This window comes from Oncorhynchus tshawytscha, linkage group LG04 (genome assembly GCF_018296145.1).
Source record: "Oncorhynchus tshawytscha isolate Ot180627B linkage group LG04, Otsh_v2.0, whole genome shotgun sequence".
In the NCBI taxonomy this organism is placed as follows: Eukaryota; Metazoa; Chordata; class Actinopteri; order Salmoniformes; family Salmonidae; genus Oncorhynchus; species Oncorhynchus tshawytscha.
The window spans coordinates 40,208,273-40,227,125 of NC_056432.1; the positions used below are offsets into that span (position 1 = coordinate 40,208,273).

General features: G+C 44.8%; 1 protein-coding gene across 1 annotated transcript in view; it reads right to left on the reverse strand.

Moving 5' to 3' along the window:
* Positions 1-1,568: 1,568 nt before the first annotated feature.
* Positions 1,569-18,853, reverse strand: part of LOC112248782 (A disintegrin and metalloproteinase with thrombospondin motifs 12-like) — a 42,343-nt gene continuing 25,058 nt past the window's right edge. The window contains exons 4-25 of the mRNA XM_042320733.1: positions 18,684-18,813; positions 17,216-17,309; positions 17,016-17,099; positions 16,262-16,386; positions 15,899-16,048; positions 15,622-15,765; positions 15,124-15,268; positions 14,945-15,037; positions 14,675-14,820; positions 14,367-14,536; positions 13,994-14,127; positions 13,180-13,300; positions 10,422-10,666; positions 10,159-10,300; positions 9,671-9,797; positions 7,196-7,406; positions 4,942-6,201; positions 3,962-4,114; positions 3,156-3,332; positions 2,875-3,021; positions 2,537-2,687; positions 1,569-2,352 (exon numbers count right to left, since the gene is read on the reverse strand). Of these exons, the coding sequence (XP_042176667.1) occupies positions 2,237-2,352; positions 2,537-2,687; positions 2,875-3,021; positions 3,156-3,332; positions 3,962-4,114; positions 4,942-6,201; positions 7,196-7,406; positions 9,671-9,797; positions 10,159-10,300; positions 10,422-10,666; positions 13,180-13,300; positions 13,994-14,127; positions 14,367-14,536; positions 14,675-14,820; positions 14,945-15,037; positions 15,124-15,268; positions 15,622-15,765; positions 15,899-16,048; positions 16,262-16,386; positions 17,016-17,099; positions 17,216-17,309; positions 18,684-18,813 (4,265 nt within the window). The 3' untranslated portion in view covers positions 1,569-2,236. The remainder of the gene's footprint in view (positions 2,353-2,536; positions 2,688-2,874; positions 3,022-3,155; positions 3,333-3,961; positions 4,115-4,941; positions 6,202-7,195; positions 7,407-9,670; positions 9,798-10,158; positions 10,301-10,421; positions 10,667-13,179; positions 13,301-13,993; positions 14,128-14,366; positions 14,537-14,674; positions 14,821-14,944; positions 15,038-15,123; positions 15,269-15,621; positions 15,766-15,898; positions 16,049-16,261; positions 16,387-17,015; positions 17,100-17,215; positions 17,310-18,683; positions 18,814-18,853) is intronic.

The window sequence follows — 18,853 nt, forward strand, 5'->3', positions numbered from 1 at the left end:
ATTTTGGAATAAAACTCCTCTCACTCACCCACCACACACACACACACACAACACTGTGCTCCACATTGGGCCGGTGTTCCATTACTGCTGACTAATTTGTGTGCGCGTGTGTGTGTCAGCAGCAGAGAGCAGTTTCTCAGGTTATCTGGGCCAGTTCAACATGATCCCTGAAACATAAGCTGGCACTACAGTACTGAGTGTTATACAGCTAGTAGCTAATCACCCGCTGGGAATATTCACCCCTCACCTCTCCACTGTCATAGGCCATGTGTGGTGTGGCTGAGCTGAGTATGGGCTCCACATCAGTGGTGGGTGTGTTACCTTTTTCTCTAAAGACGTGTGGTAAATCGGTCCTATCCAATGTCATGCTACAGCATGTAGACCAAGCGGGAGGTATTTACATAGTCAAGTGCACATACTATATACAGCTGAGTCCTAATTGCACTTTTTCAGATGAATGACAACTTCGGTCCCAATTTCATCACGTTAAAGCAGCAATCCGCAGTAGAAACAATAACAACGTGTCCTCTCCATCCCTGTGTCAGTAAAAAGGGATGGGGCTTGAGAAACGTAACCACTCTCAAATTCGTAGACATAGCATGTTTTGAGGCTATACAGTGTTTGTTTACATTTACTTTGTTTACAAACATTGGAGTAAAAACAACAACAACAAAAACACATTTTGGGTTCTGATCGGGTGCGACAGTTGAACTGAGCTCCCGGGGCATTTACAAGTTATATTCTTCAAGAATCAAGGGGTACATATCATGAATGTAGAAGTTCAAAGACTGACGTGGAAACTTCTGATTTGCCTCTTTAACCACTCCTTTTTAGCATGCAAAGTCATTGCAGTAAATTATACTAGACAATGTGCCGCGCCACAAAACACCTCAGTGAAACAGAAGAGGGGAGGAGCCATGTCCTATAAAGTATCTGCTTACGTTACCATGTATGAAGCCAGTTTTGGTTGATAAGAGTAGCTGGTAAGAGTGTTAATTCTCAACTGTTTGAGGATATTACCACCATGTCTTGCTTCTCTTCATTTCCTCCTACAAAAAAAAACATTTCCCACTACACTCACGTTAAAGGCTGCGTCGTCATCTGAACTAACACCTACTGAGGATGTACTGCAGGGGAATAACAGTGCAAAGTGATGATACAATCTCATTGGAAATTCAAAGCACAAATGAGTCACGCCGCATGCTTCTTTCATCATTGCATTTATTGCTGAAAGCTTTTTAGGAAGACGATAGCATCTGTACACTATCATATCAACACGGTGGCCATCTTAACTGAGGCCTGAGAGGGTTGACCTGCAACGCCTCGTTCTCATTGGCCAGCCTAATAAAGGGGAGGAGCACCACTGAATAGACACACAGCACCAGAGTAGGAGGAAGTTACCCCTGGTCAGGTGTATGATTTCCCCTTAATGTTAAAGTTAGGATTTGAGGTGCGTAAGCTGATCCCAGATCTGTGCTTGAGGGAAACAACTGTCCAGAGCCACAGTACCCCCGAGAGCTCTGAGAACAAGAGCATTAAAAACACAATAACACAACAACAAAAAACACTACAATTAAAAACAAAAATCTTTATTGTACAGTCTACTATTTACCAAGTATTTTCTTAGAAGTGTCATAGTAAAATGTTCATTACATAATAGTTACCGTATCATTAATAATTCATGTTTTGGGTGATTCATTAAATCCAGCACCATTAAAGTAAGCGCCAGAAAAGACCCATTGTCACCACATAATTTATGTGTAAATACCAGGCAAATACCAGCTGAAAGGGGGTGTTACTGGCTGTCACCATCATTTCTGTATTAGTGGGGGAACTTGGAATAGAAAACAAAATGCACACCAAACAGGCTTTTACACAGCTTGACATTCTGACTGACATTCAACCGTATTGGAAAGCAGGTGGGACACGGGTGAGAAGTTCACATAACTAAGTCTTTAGAGGCTGTTGGAGGCCCGATACCCTGGGATACACAGTATGAGCTGGGAAGGTGCAAGGCTCAGACCAACTACATACAGCAGCAATATACAGTACTTTAGCTTCTCGAATTCCCACCCCATATAGGTAACGGTCTGCGGATGTTATGACGATGATGAGGAAGAAGAAAAGGCTGTTGCCAGCTGATTGCACTAGAGATGAGATCCACCAATAGGATCGCAGTGTGGATGCCCTGTATGTATGCGTTTGAGGTCCATGAGGCAGGTAGTGCGTGTCAGAGTTACCCTCTACAGGTGATACAGCACTGTTTCTGGATGGACCTGAGGGAGCATCGGCCCAGCAGCTTCAGCTTGTCACAGAACCGAGACGACATGCTGTTCTTCCTACACAGCGGACCTACACAATCGCAACGCAGGAGAGGACAGGACAGACCACTGGCTCAGTTCAACTGCAATATACGGTACGTCGATCAACAGCATACATCTCAAACAAATATAGCTTCAGTAGGAACTATTTCTTTATCTTATGGTGAAATGTCCTTGCTAAATAGCCAACAGGGAGGGTTGGGTGTTTGTCTTACCGGTGTTAGTCTGACACTCCTGCATGTGGCATTTCCTGAGTGTGTCAGGCCTGCTGCTCGGCTCACACAGACTGTTCTCCACAGAGTCGGAGTCCTCAACAACACACTGCACCACACGATGCTGCAACCCCTCACCACAACTCACAGAGCACTGACACACACACAGAAGACCACCGACATTACTAACACACACAGACACACTAGTCCCCACTGACAAATCGCACCATGCAACGCACACTCTGAACATGCAACAGTCACAGAGTCTGCACATACTGTAGGGAAATAAATATGCTGCAAGTCATGAACTGTAAGTAAATATGTTCCCCGGGAACCTTTACCTCCTCCCAGTCCTGTGGGTCCCAGTAGCTGCAGGGCTGCAGGTTGCAGGTCTCTGTGTCGTTTGGCCTCTGGGTGCCGCTACAGCGCTGTGGCTCAGGGCAGTATACCAGCCGCTCCCTCAATCCACCACTACAGCTACGTGAGCACTGGCGATGAAAGGAGTTCATATCTACAATCATATTCAAACTAATTTATTCTTATTAATACTAGAAAATAGCATATGGACCAAAGCCAGTCAGCATGTGTCAATATATGTGTGTCTGTGTGTGTGTATATGTACCTGTCCCCAGGGGGAGGTTCTCCAGGGCTGGCAGGGTTGGAGACGACAGGACAGGGTGCTGGGCGGCCTGGAGGACAGGACTTGGCAGTGGAACGGTCTCAGTGGACGCCCCTTCTGCTCGTCCACACACTGCACCTCACGCTGCCTCCTCCCCGCCACCTCACACCCCTTCGGACACTACAGAGAGAGAGGAGAGAGGAGAGAGGAGAGAGGAGAGAGAGAGAGAGAATAATACCTTATCTGTTCTTCTTATTATGTGATTTGTAGGTTTTTATTTTAGAGTGGTCATCGCCTCGGCATGTAAAGGACATCGCATTTCATATGGCTATTCAATAATGTTACTACTACACATTTCATATGGCTATTCAATAATGTCACTAATACACATTTCATATGGCTATTCAATAATGTCACTAATACACATTTCATAGGGCTATTCAATAATGTCACTAATACACATGTCATATGGCTATTCAATAATGTCACTAATACACATTTCATATGGCTATTCAATAATGTCACTAATACACATTTCATAGGGCTATTCAATAATGTCACTAATACACTTGCTTCTGCTGTAGCTGACGTGTTGCTGTCTTGCGTAGTTTCACAAGGCAAGTTGTAGAAACTTGTAGAAAAGTTACCCACAGGATTGTGGGTAAAACTCCCCGGGACCAGCCATATGTAAAATATATGCACACATGACTAAGCCGCTTTGGATAAAAGCGTCTGCTAAATGGCATATTATTATTAGATGAGCTATAGAAAGCAGAGACAGCCAGGTACAGTGTATCCAGGCTACTGACCTTGCTCCAGTCGCCACTCAGCCAGGTGGCACAGGGGCGCAGGTGGCAGGTGCGAGCTGGTTCTGGTCTCTTCAGGTTGGCACAGTCCGATTCCTGCTGGGAGCTACACAGCACTGGCCTCCACACTGCCCCCAGGCCACACGACGTCGAGCACTGGCCCAGACAACAGGTGAGAGAGGAAGACAGAAAGTATGTAGTACAGCATAGAAACATTTCTGCCTTGGGATTGTTCACTACAAGGGTGTTGATTGTTACATCAGTGATTCTAATAACCAAAATGCATTGTATGATTATAGCAGGGATGGGCAACTGGCGGTCCACCCCACCTTTTGAAGGCCTTCGGGTCAATTCCCACACCCCCAGAAATAAATCAATTATACAAATAAAAGAAATGTAGCAACTCAGTCGGTGTCTCAACTTACTGTTGTGAGTTAGAATAGCAGAATACGTAAGGTGCCATTTAGAAACATGTCAGCAGTTTTTCTCTTATTATTGCCGGTCACTGACAGTCATGTCAACTAAATATTTTTTAGATTGCTAAGTTAGTTTAGTGGCCAGCTATCTAAACTTGTTATCATGGTCGAATTACTGACCGGGGGGCCCCCGTTGATTTTATTAGCCAGTTTCACTCAGATATCATATTTAAAATGGCAACCTATATCAAAATGTTTAGAATTGCATGAAATTTGTTATACAATTGCAAAATCTTCTTTCCGCCCCATGTAAAAATGTGTAGAATTGTAGCAAACTTGCTTTAAAACTGCAAACATTTTCTCTACAGCCTATTGCAAAATGTGTAGATTTGCACGAAATTAACTATGGTATGGGCGTGGGTACGCAGATCCACCAGCAACTGCGGCCCCTCATGATGAGTTCAGATTTTTTTTGTGACCCCCATCCCCATCAAAGTTGCCCAACCCTGGCCTATAGGGTCATCAACAAGCTCATAAACACAGAGGGTTATTTTTGTCTGTACTCACCTCGCTCCAATTACCCACCAACCAGAACACCTCCATGCTGATTGGCTCTTGGGCGTTCAGGTAGCCATAATCACTGGCGAAGGTCACTACGGGACTTCCTGGTCTCTGCTCCTGACCTTTTCCCTTTGAATGTGGGCCTGGCTTTTTAGAACGGGGTGCAGCGCTGCCAGTCTTGGGGGTCTTAATGGGCTTCTTCCATTTAATGATTCTCACAGTGGGGCTGGGGGCCTCTGGGGTTGGGCTGCTGAAGTACGGGGCATCGCTAGTGTGGAAAATGCCTTCTGTATTGGGATACAGTCCTTGTGTAGTGTGGTAAGGTGCTATAAGTGTACTCCTCATCTCCGCTGTGTGTGCCCGGGGTATAGGGGTGGTGTGTGGCACCCTGGTTGTACGTTTGGTGAAAGGGTTGATAGAAGGGGTGGTGTTGGGGGGAGTGAGGGTGTAGTGGCTGGTGTTCATAGCCCAGTGCGCAGTGCTGGTTTGTGGGGTTGGGGGGGAGGTAGTGAGGGGTACTCTGGTTGTGTGTTGGGTTGTACGTGATGTTGTTGGGACACTTGTGTGTGGTATGTGTGGTGTGGATGTAGGGTGTAACCTGGCGGTGGTCACGGTGGGCGGTGATTGGATGGGGGTCCTGAGAGAGGATTCCGTGGTAAAAATGTCCAGATCTGTAAGCCCCTCCTCTTCTGCAGTCACATCCTCCACTACATAGTCATACCCCGGGGTGTACGTAACCCCCACATCTGGAAACACAAAATCAGCTGCACTCCCCTCCTCCTTTTTCTCATCCTCCTCTTCTTTCTCTCTCATGTCCCTCTCCCTGTTCTCTGTGTCAGTAGGACTGGTCGTAATAAATGCCCCGTCCTTGTCCTCCACACGCCCATTCTTCACCACATGGTCATCGACGTCAATGATATCAGTGGCTGTGGAGGACCGTGGGAGGGGCTTGGTGGTAGAGGTGGTGTTGGGGGTTGCAGTTCTCTCAGTCACTGTAACAGTGCTGGTCCCGGGTGTAGCGTTGCTGGTGCTTTTGGGGCCCCAGGTGTGTGTAACTGGCTGCCTGGTTGGGTGTCTCTTGGGCAGGTAGAAACGGCGGAATTTAGGGGGTGGTCCCGGGCGCCGTTGGAGGCCTGCGCTTGGGCAGCTCTGCAGGGCACACAGCGACTTGGAGCGAGGCATGGTTTTGATGTCACACTTTTTTGGGGGTGCGGTCAGGCAGGTGACCTTCCGGGTGCGCACACTACCACCACATGTCACTGGGCACTGAGAGAGAGAGATTAAATAGGTTATTAACACAACAATGAGAGAGAGAGATTAAATAGGTTATTGACAGAACAAGGAGAGAGCGATTAAATAGGTTATTAACACAACAAGGAGAGAGAGAGAGACTAAATAGGTTATTAACAGAACAAGGAGAGAGAGAGAGAGAGATCAAATAGGTTATTAACATAACAAGGAGAGAGAGATTAAATAGGTTATTAACAGAACAAGGAGAGAGCGATTAAATAGGTTATTAACAGAACAAGGAGAGAAAGATTAAATAGGTTATTAACAGAACAAGGAAAGAGAGAGATCAAATAGGTTATTAACAGAACAAGGAGAGAAAGATTAAATAGGCTATTAACAGAACAAGGAGAGAAAGATTAAATAGGTTATTAACAGAACAAGGAGAGAAAGATTAAATAGGTTATTAACAGAACAAGGAAAGAGAGAGATCAAATAGGTTATTAACAGAACAAGGAGAGAAAGATTAAATAGGCTATTAACAGAACAAGGAGAGAAAGATTAAATAGGTTATTAACAGAACAAGGAAAGAGAGAGATCAAATAGGTTATTAACAGAACGGGGAGAGAAAGATTAAATAGGTTATTAACAGAACAAGGAGAGAGCGATTAAATAGGTTATTAACAGAACAAGGAGAGAAAGATTAAATAGGTTATTAACAGAACGGGGAGAGAGAGAGATTAAATAGGTTATTAACAGAACAAGGAGAGAGACAGATTAAATAGGTTATTATCAGAACAAGGAGAGAGAGAAATTAAATAGGTTATTAACCGAACAAGGAGAGAGAGATGAAATAGGTTATTAACAGAACAAGGAGAGAGAGAGATTAAATAGGTTATTAACAGAACAAGGAGAGAGATTAAATAGGTTATTAACAGAACAAGGAGAGAGATTAAATAGGTTATTAACTGAACAAGGAGAGATAGAGAGAGTGGCAGAGAATGGTAGAGAAAGGAGAAGAAGAGAATAGTACCATGCTCCAGTTGCCCGCGGCCCAGTCGGGTCCACAGAGCTGGTCTCTGTTGCAGGGAACTACAGGTTTGGGTTTGAGCAGCTGTTTACAGTCCCCAGGGTGGAGCACCCTCTCCTCCCCGGCCACCGTGCGCACACACAGCACTGTGCGATTCCTCACCCCTCCCGAACCACAGGTGGCAGAGCACAGCTGCCAGCCCCCCACCCACCACCTACACAGGGGGAGAGGGGAGAGAGTGTGAGATAAGGGCCCTGAACAAATTTGCGTTGGTCTGATTTGCTTCGGAAATGAATAGCTGTCAAAAGACAACAGGGCCAACAGTCATAACAGACACTAATAACACCTGTTGAGTTACAGCGCTTTTTAACTGTATTTATTTGAGATCAGCATTAATATTGCAAATAGATTGTGGGTTCCATCAGTTTAATTGTTTGCGTAATTTCTAATCACATTTATTTAAATGTTTTATTTGTACTCCCCTCCAACCCTACCATACCTACCCTGATTGGAGTAAACTAACGGACAACAATACTTCTACTGCTACTTACAGCTATTTTCGCTCACATCTATGGTACCTGTAGTTAAATAATTATACATATATTCCTAATTTCTTATTTCTTCAAGTGCTGGATTTTCACCCACAGCGACCAATCCACCATTCATTCTGATTTTAACTCCAACCCTCCCGATGTCCACAGACGAACCCATCTTTCCCAGTATAATGTCATTTTGTTATTTCATTTTTAATACATTCCTCAATATTTTACTATGATGTCTTATTAGGGTACTGAACCTCCTTATTTGTAACATACCGATATTGCCCTAAAAATAAATACTTTACCCAAGAGTATAATAATATTTCCCATTGACGGATCGTGGTTTTTCGGATCCTGTAACAATACAGTCTGCATGTTGATCTGAACCCTGATATTATGACATAACAACCATGTCTGGACCTGACTCTGCAGAGTCTGCACAAGGCTGACTGTTCAATGCCCCATATATTGAACATTATTTTTGTAGCAAGTATTTTATATAATAGCGTAAATTAAAACAAATGGAATTGTGTCAATTGTTGATTTATATGTCAGTTCATAGACCTGTTGCCAAGGTATGAGAACATCAAAGACCTGTTCCCAACTGACTTGAATGTTATACAGCATTGCTGTTAAACCTTTTGACTTTAAGTGATTTATGCTAATCATTTTTAGCCATTTATGATTTTTAATGGAGAGACAATTTGTCAGAGAGACAAATTATTTAATTCCTTCTTTAAGTAACGGTCTCTTCCAATCAATCAAATGTACCAATCAGTCAAATGTATTTATAAAGCCCTTTTTACATCAGCAGATGTCACAGTGTTTATACAGAAACTCAGCCTAAAACCCCAAAGAGCAAGCTATGTAGATGAGTTGATTATAATGTATTGAGCATACACATCTATACACTGTTGTTAGTTGCTTGTATGACATCATTTTACCGTCCTTGTTTAAAATGTTCTTCATAAATATTATCCCCTTCTTGTACACTTTTGTCCAATATATATATATATATTTTGCCATATTATTTGCTGTAATACTTTTAAACATAGGATGGGCCTCTCTTAGTAGCTTGCTTGAAACCCAGTTTGGATTTAGATACAATGGAGACTTTAAGAGAGAGGTTTAATACCTTAATATTTAATAGTTTTAACTCTCCAAACCCTTATGTTCTTTACATAAATATGTTCGTTTAACTTTGTCTGATTTGCCATTCCAAAAAAAGTGAAATATTTTTTCCTGATTTGAAAAAAGATTATTCTGGAGTTGGTAGAGCCATGAATAAATATATAAACTGCGATATCTCTAGAGAATGAATCAGTGTAATCTTCCCGGATGTGGATAGGTGTCTATTTTCCTAAGTTCGCTAGTTGCTCGATCGCTCAGCTTTTCCTGGATATGTACACCAAGTACATAGACTTTACTATCCACCCATTTCATCCTGAGGCCACATGGCAATTTAAAAGTTGATATCTTTTACAACCCATAATATAGTACACTTATCATAGTTGGGTTTGAGTCCAGAGAAACTGGAGAAATTATCCAGGTCATCAATGAGGCCCTTCAAGGTTGAAGACTGAGGACTCAAGAGAATCACTTGAATCATCAGCGTACATTGATACTTTCGTCTCTAATCCATATATTTTTAGCCCCTTAATGTTATCATTAGATTTTTAAAGCTAACAGTTCATAATAAATAGGTATGGTGACAGAGGGCAACCTTGTTTAATGCCTCTTGACAATTCAAAGTTCTCAGAGAAGTAACCGTTATTTAATATTCTACATAAAGGATTGTTGTACATTACTTTTGCCCATGAGAGATTATCCATAGTTATTAACAATGTAACTGAGTTACAGTGTTAATAACATAGTACTATAGTAGAAATAAGACAGGTGTTATAGAGTATTCGTCATAGTAATCGGGAAACTAAGGAACCTGGCGGGGCAGTCCATGTTCTTGCACTTGCGGTGTCGGTCCTCCGGGCGGCTCTCTTGGTCACAAAGCGCCTCATCGACCACGCCCACCTCCAACTCAAAACACCTGACAGGCTGCTGCTGCTCACCTGGACGTCACAGAACACAGGCAGGGAAAGTTTTCGGTAGATGCTAAGTGGGATCCGTGGGATGACCCTACCTTAAACCCTGACCTTAATCCATACCCTTACCTAACCCTAACCTGTTAAATGTAAACTTCAATGGGGTTGGTGTGTCCCAAGCATCCCACTTAGCATATATAGCAAAAGGTTTCTGTCTGAATAATCACACTGTATGCTCTGACACTCAATACTGCTCAACTGTCTGATTAGAATGTAATAAGTCCAGACCATCAGATTCCAACATCCACAACTCTCAACATATGACAAGTTAACACAGGGACTAGAAATAAAAAGCATATCATAAGTTGTTTAAAAGACAACCCCTCACCAAGCCCACAGGTGGTGCTGCAGTCTGTCCAGGCCCCATGCCTCCACCTGTACTCCGACTTGATGACCTCATTTCCTGTCTGGCGGTTCCTCTTGATGGTGTACTCATACTTTATACCTGGATTCTTTTCCTGGTACAGCAACTGGACAACAGGAAACCACACACTAAACGGTTAGGCTGTGTGTATCATATCTGAATCCTGATCTAGCTGGTCAATATCTAACTGGATTTTTTCATGTGTATAGTGTGTATGGTGTGTTTACCTGGATCATGACTGGTTGTTTGGTGGGTCCAGGGGAGGTAAGGTTCTCCAGGTTTCCGCTGCGTTCGTAGTAGAAGGTAGTTCCGCCTGCCTTGTACTCTCCATTCCATTGGATGATGTACTCGCCATTCAGGAAATACTCCTCTGACCCCTGACCCCGCAGAGCCAGAAAGTTCCCCGCCTCCTCCATTTCCTGGACCACAATGTCACGTGCCCCCTCTGGGATCACTCCCACATCCACGTAGCCTGTGACAGGAGGAAGGAGAAGAAGGCGAATCAGTTGTGTTAGTGCTGGGCTGGAACAAAAGAATGAAAACCCTGTGGGACCCTAAACCTACAATGGTATCAAAGCTAAAGAAATGAAATGCAAGCAGAGGCATGACAAATACACTGTTAAACACAGAATGAATCATGGTTGCAGGTCGCAACGTGGGAGAGGCCAGAGCTTACAGAGAGGCCACCATGGCAGCCAGCTATATGGTTACACCAACATCCAGACTTCCAGACTCTCTGTGATCTTTAATAGAGGGTGGGAGAGTGGCGTGTGTGTGTGTGTGTGCCTTGGGTGGCGGGGTGGGGTAACCCTGTCTCTCGTCTGTAACAGTGTGTGTGGGAGGGCACTGCTCTGTTAGGGTCTCTGGTTTTTAATAGTGTGTGGATGTGTGGGGGAGGTGTTGGTGTGTGTCTGTTTGTGAGGGTAAAGGGAGGGGGGGGTAAGCATTACTTTGGATCTCAGCTCTGCCTTTTGAAGTTTCATACATCTGAGCCGGAGGGTGTCCGTAAAAGGGCACTGGAGACTCACACACACACACGCACACACACACACACGCACACACACACAGTGGATGTCTGGGAGGTAAGGTTGAGATCTGGGTCTGCATTCCAAACATAAAGCTCACTCCCTTCTCCCAGCCCTGGATGACTTGTCCTACCAGATATGAAGGGATCATGCACCCAGCACTGGAATGGACCTGCCTACTACCTGCAGTTTGAAAGCTTATGTCCTGCAATTCTACACTTTTTCCATGGGCAGAGAGAAAAATGTGTTGTTTTATAGCTCATCTAACGCTATTGTTCACATTTTGCCATGAGGCTGAGAGAACATTTTGCGGTTTTAAAGCTAATTTCATGCAATTATACACAATTCTATATGCTATCTGGGGGGCCCACAACCCAACCCGGGTCTAAGGGGTCAATTGGGGACTGGGCCCTCCAAAGTGCTGAGTGGAGTTGTCGCCATATATTCAAGGCTTGAATAACATCTGAATGTGACATGTGAGGAACAGCTGCTTGGAGATTTATTATAAATAAAAACGGTGACTTCAGGTGAAGGGGGCAGATCAGGAATCTTTGTTGGAATGTGGCCCTCACAATCAACTAAAATAAATAGAGCAAATAATCAGGGAATGATTCTATTCTGTCATGGATGATAATAATTAATACTGACATTTGGTGGTGTGCAAACATATGATCATAATCCTTTTCACACACACCCGGACACATTGAGCGCAAATTTGGCATGCCAAAGCTTGTACTAATTACATACACCACCAACAAAGGTGATGGACACAATTTTGGATTTGAACTTTCCTGACCGGGACAATCACTCAGTACTGGAATCTAAAAGAAATCCAGAAACCCTGGACATGTGAGTAGATGTGAGTGGCTTTTGACAACTCAGTAACTGAAAGTATGGGGTGTACGTCCAACTGACGAGAAATCACGTGTGTGGTGTAACGTTACTCATTCAAATAACCCATGGAATGTCGTAATAAAATGACAGGGATTATATTAATTATAAGGATACTAGATTGAAGATAGTATAAACTGCTGATAGCCTCATATGGGAGCAGGTAGCACAAATCTATTGATTTGTGCTAATGCTAGCTAGGCAGGTTTTTGACATTTTTGTCGGGCCGTGCCAGTTCTAGCTAGGTGGCAGTCGCTGGCTAGAAATGGTGTGTGTGTGGTACTGATTCAAAGAAACCATCAGATTAAATCTCGGAATATAATTAATTATAGGGCTAATAGATTGAAATTGGTATCAATTGCGGATCTCCTCTCATGGGAGCAGGTAGCATTGTTAGTCTATGTTCGCTATAGCTAGTTAGTGTCATACAGGTTCAATTGTATCACTTTCAAAATAGAATGATATGATACCAAGGTAAAAGGCAGTAAATGCTCCATTTACCTTGGTTTCACAGTAACTTCTTGCAGTTACTGCTAATATGACCCCCATTTTCTCCAAAACACAATACAATAGAGGCAGGATACTAGTCCACATGATTAAGCATGTATTTTATGTAGAGGAAATGACAACAACTCATTTTTCGACCATATGAGCAGTTACTGCCTTTTTGCTTGGTAGGACAGTATAGTAAGCTACAATAATGTCCTGCTCTGAAGAGAACACCTATCAATCTATCTTTCTCTCTGGCTGTTAGGTCACGGAGGTCACTAGTGAGTCATTCTCTCAAAAATGCAGTTGTACTGGAGTCAGACAGTCAAATATGCCAAAGACAGCAAGACAAATAACTGTACACACACACACACACACACACACACACACACACACACACACACCCCCGAGGGTAGCTGCCAAAAACAGCAGAACAGCTGTATACTCCCATACAGAGCGCTGCCATGTCAACCACATGGCAACAACACAATGACAATCCTGTGACCAGTGCGTGAAGACGTTGTGGGAGATGTTTTGGGGGTATGAGAGGAGATATTTGGGAAGGAGATAGGAGACTCACCGAAGCTATCCCCCCCATCAAAGGTCATCTGGACAGTCTCACAGGAGGAACCATCGCCCAGACACACTCCACAACGATCCTCTACAGCGTTAGAGTCTATACCATAGTCACAGCCCACCTCCTACACACACAGGTCAAGAATGATGCATGCGTGCGCACACACACAGACACACACACACGGATAAGGTAAAGATTCAAGGTCATCAGATCAGGTACACACAGAGATACACAGACGGAAGGAAAAAAATGAACAGATTACCTCTCAACTCCAACAGGCATAGACCCTATCTTAAATCTATCTCAGGCCCAAATGCTCTCTACTTGCAGAGACAGGACTTATGCTGCGGTCATAACATCTCGTAATTTGGTAAATATGAGCATACGACTGGGGAAAAAAATCCCTCCAAATCGTAAATACTACTGGAAAACTCATCTATCATCCCTGAGCGCCGACTTCTCCCACACGCGGACCTCTGACGTCACCTACTAAGGAAATGACCTCAGCAGTTAAATGCAACAACAAAACATTCTTTATAAAAAGCATAGTATTAATATGGTTTTAAACACTATCATTTGTTTACAAGCATGATAGCTGTACTTCTAGTTTATGGTTGAAGAGGCGTGTTTGCCATTAGCCAATCGGCATTTCTCAACAGGTTCAAAGAACGTGAATGCATCCAACATGGATTTACGACTTCACAACTGGTAATTACCACATTCCCACATGGTTATGAACGCAGCATAATACCTACTTTCTTCCACCCTCCCCTTTCCCCCCTTCCCTCTGTCTCTCTCTCTTACCCAGCCACACTACCTTGCACACTCCGTTGACACAGAGGCTTCTGGAGTTGTTGTTCATGAAGCAGGGAGTTCCATCTGTCACAGCATCCAGCATCTTCTCAGAGAAATGCTCATCCACAGGACGACAGTGCAGCTCACACGGACTCGCTGGGCAAGGCACGGAAGAGATAAGAGATGGAACCAGGGAGGGGGGGTTGGATCAGTCGAAGTATTGAAAGGTTTAATTCCCTTTTCAGTTTTGGAATAGTATTGGAAATGCATGCATATGCTGCCCCCTGCTGCTAGATACATATAACCACAACTCTTGGAATGATGTCTGTGTATATACATGTGTGTGTCTCGGTGTGTTTACTGTGGTATGTGTGTGTGATGATTTTAGCTCTTACATAGGCTGGCCACAGGGACCCACTCGTAGAGTTCGTTCTGGTAGGCCACTGTGTCAAATTCACTACACAGCATCTCTCTGAAGGTGGGTTTGGCCTTTTGGCATGGTTTGGTGTTACAGATATGGTAACGCCTCCTCTCGCCTGTACAGTACTTCCCACCAAACTCTGGTCTGAGGGAAACAAAGGACCACACATTTGAATCAAATATGGAAAGAGGGGAGGTGGAAAAAGGAGAAGAGGAAAGAGGAGATTGAGGAGAGAATAAGCGAGGATAGGAAAGGAGAGACAGATGTGGGATCAGTTCTTACTTGGGGTGGTTACACTCCCTGTGAGCAGACTGCACCCCGGCCCCACAGGTCCTGGAACAGTGAGACCAGCTACTCCACTGTCCCCAGTTCCCATTCACTGTCTCCGGTAGCTTCCCTATGATAACACAATCCCCTGAGATACACCACTGACAGAGAGAACACATACACACATAAGAGAGGACATTCTAAACACCATCGCAAACTTGCCAGTGAAACGGTGCCCCACAACACACACACGTACAAACACACAGATACACAGCCTCAACCTACCTTCTCAGGGCCACAGCTAGTGCCATCTATGGGGGAGTCCAGTTTAGAACGGCAGGACCCATTCACTGAACACCACAGGATCTGGCACACATTCTAGAAGGAAGACAAACCCAGGCTAAGTAAGTTCCCATCCAGACTAGGATGTGGTGGTGGTGTGTATATGTGTGTGTGTAACTCACGTCGATTTCGTGGCAGTAGGTGGCATTGGGGCCGTACTGTAGTTGACACTGGTGCTGTGTGGTGTAGCGGACCCCCAGACGGGCCAGTGGGGTGGTCAGATCCTTCTTTGAGGGACGGTCGTCCAGACAGAAGCCCCAACCACGACTAGGGAATCAGAGAGAATCACCTCATCCACGTTAGCATCAAAAAACTACACAGAGGTGAGAGGGTGAGACAAAGAGAAGGAGAGAGAGAGAGAGGAAGAGAGAAAGATAGAGAGAGACAGACAGACAGACAGACAGCAGACAGGGAGAGAAAGAGACAGACAGACAGGGAGAGAAAGAGACAGACAGACAGACAGACAGACAGACAGACAGACAGACAGACAGACAGACAGACAGACAGACAGACAGACAGACAGGGAGAGAGACAGACAGACAGCAGACAGGGAGAGAGACAGACAGACAGCAGACAGGGAGAGAGACAGACAGCAGACAGAGAGAGAGACAGAGACTCACTCTAGGAAGCGTGTGATGTAGTCTTTAGAGCAGGAGGACCAGGTAAGTGGGGAGGTGTCGTACATTAGCTGTCTGGACATGATGAAGGGGTGTCTGCCGTCCAGCTCACAGTCATTCCCCTGACCATCATGGTGGATCCCAAAGCTGAGGAAAACAAAGACGAGATGGTCCTTTTGAATTTGACCTATCGAAGCAATAGGCTTAGATAAGAATTCTTAGACAGTCTTGACTTAGATCGAAGTAGAAATGGGTAATAAACACACACACAGCCACAAACCTGTGTCCCAGCTCGTGTGCAACGGTGAAGGCTACAGGTAGTCCTGAGTCTTCGTTGATGTTGCAGCTACGGTGAGGCTGGCACATCCCTGACAGATGGGACAGACCAAGGGTCTCACACGGCTCGTTGAGCCCTGCACAGATGTCCTTCCTGGTGGTCAAAATTCACTCACACACACACACACACACACACACACACACACACACACACACACACACACACACACACACACACACACACACACACACACACACACACACACACACACACACACACACACAGGGACCTTAGCATCGTCATACACAATCCACAGTTGTACAGTGTAGTGTATGGGTGTTCATGTGCGTACGGCTGCAGTCTTGCCTGGTGACCAGCACTGCCACGTCGTGGTGAGCAGGGTGTGTGTCACTTAGTGGGTTGAGTTTCTTCTGCCAGGCACAGAAACTGGCCAGAGAGGTGTCTGCATGGTGGATGATCTTCAACCCTTTCTAAAGTAGACAACATGAACAACACCATCATCATAGAGGCACAGATAAAAGGCAACACAACACATCAGCTGAAGACTTGGATGTTTGAGTTGTTTTTGATAGTGTGCATTTCCATTTGAGTCATTCAGCAGACACTGTTGTCCAGAGCGTCTTACAAGAACAATTAGGGTTAAGTGCCTTGCTTAAGGGCACATAAAAACATAATTTTTTTCTAGTCAGTTAATGGATTTGAACCAGCGAACTTTCGGGTTACTGGCCTAAAGCTCTTAATTGCAAGGCTACCTGCCACCCTGGTGCACTCCTCTTATATGAATTATGTAAATCCTAGAAATGTAGGATTATATGTCAACAGACATATGCTGAGTTCTAATTTGCTAACTGGCTAGCAAACCTAGCTGGCTAAAAACCTGGTAACTTGCCCAGTACGGTTTAAGAAAGCACTGGAAGAAAGAAAAGGGTCTGGATAGCTAGCTCAAAAGATGGGATTCCAAAAGGCCTAATACATTTTTCTGGTGCTCCTATAGGCTACCGTTTGGTGCTCCTAACTTTTTTTTTTTGTTGCCAATGAAAAAAAAGAGCCTTAAGAGCCTTCATCGTATGTCCGGGTTAACGTGACGTGTTGATTTTACCTCCTCGCCCTGCAGGAGGATCAGGCGGACCAAGGTGATGTGGATGGCATTTCCTATACTGGCATCATGGAATATCCCTGCCACCTGACACAGACAGACAAACACACACACACACACACTGCTGTCATGACATGACACTTGCTGTGTATATGGCCTGTGCGGACGGAGTGTCAGGTAAAGGGTTGACCCTCCCTACTCACCATGTTCATGATGGTGAAGATGTAAGACTCAACGTTGTCACTGCCGTGGTAGTCGATCAGTTTAGTGTCTGCCACCACCATGGTCTCTACCCACCTTCAAACAGGACAGAGAAACACAAAGAAAGAGAGATCGATTTCAGTTACAGTTGATTATCAAATCAAATCTAACAACAGGTAGACCTTACAGTAAAATACTTACTTACAAGCCATTAACCAACAATGCAGTTTTAAGAAAAATACCTAAAAATATAATAAATGAAAAGTAACAAATAATTAAAGAGTAGCAGTAAAATAACAATGGCGAGGCTATATACAGGGAGTACCGGTACAGAGTCAATGTGCGGAGGCACCGGTTAGTCGAGGTAATTGAGGTAATATATACAGAGGGAGTAGATGCAGCATAAAAGGGGTAAAAGGGGGGGGGGGCAATGCAAATAGTCTGGTTAGCTATTTGATTAGATGTTCAGTAGTCTTATGGCTTGGGGGTAGAAGCTGTTAAGAAGCCTCTTGGACCTAGACTTGGCGCTCCAGTACTGCTTGCCGTGCGGTAGCAGAGAGAACAGTCTATGACTATGGCTGGAGTCTTTGACAATTTTAAGGGCCTTCCTCTGACACCGCCTGGTATAGAGGTCCTGGATGGTTGGCCCCAGTGATGTACTTGGCCGTACACACTACCCTCTGTAGTGCCTTGCGGTCGGAGGCCGTGCAGTTGCCATATCAGGCAGTGATGCAACCAGTCAGGATGCCCTCGATAGTGCAGCTGTAGAACCTTTTTAGGGTCTGAGGACCCATGACAAATCTTTTCAGTCTCCTGAGGGAGAATAGGTTTTGTTGTGCCCTCTTCACGACTGTCTCAGTGTGCTTGGACCATGCTTGTTTTTTGGTGATGTGGACACCAAGGAACTCGAAGCTCTCAACCTGCTCCACTACAGCCCTGTCGATGAGAATGGAGGCGTGCTCGGTCCTCCTTTACCTGTCCACAATCATCTCCTTAGTCTTTATCACGTTGCATGAGAAGTTGTTGTCCTGGCACCACACGGTCAGGTCTCTGACCTCCTCCCTATGGGCTGTCTCGTCGTTGTTGGTGATCAGAACTACCACTGTTGTGTCATCTGCAAACTTAATGATGGTGATGGAGTCGTGCCTGGACATGCAGTCAGAAGTGAACAGGGAGTACAGGAGGGGACTGAGCATGCACCCCTGAGGGACCCCCGTGTTGAGGATCAGCGTGGCGGATGTGTTGTTACCTACCATTACCACCTGGGGGGGCGGCCCGTCAGGAAGTCCAGAATGTCATAAAAACAACACATTCCAAAAAATGCCTCATTTTCAAAGAATTCCAGGGGAAAAAAAGATGCACCAGTCGCCTAGTTTGATTCCTACTGGCATAAAATGTGTCAATAGAAGCCAAACTCTTTTCTGCCACCCGACCCGCCTATACAATGGTAGGAGAAACAATACTGTGCACCTATCTCTGCTGATGGAGCGTTGGGAGCGATGTTGAGCCGTCTCCTCCTCTCTCTCCCTCTCTTCTTCCTGCTGTTCCCTCTCCCAGTCCTCTCTTTCCCTCTCCACCACTAGGGAATCACCTGGTGCGTCTGCAGGATAGACAGCAGCACAGAGATATGAGGTAAAACA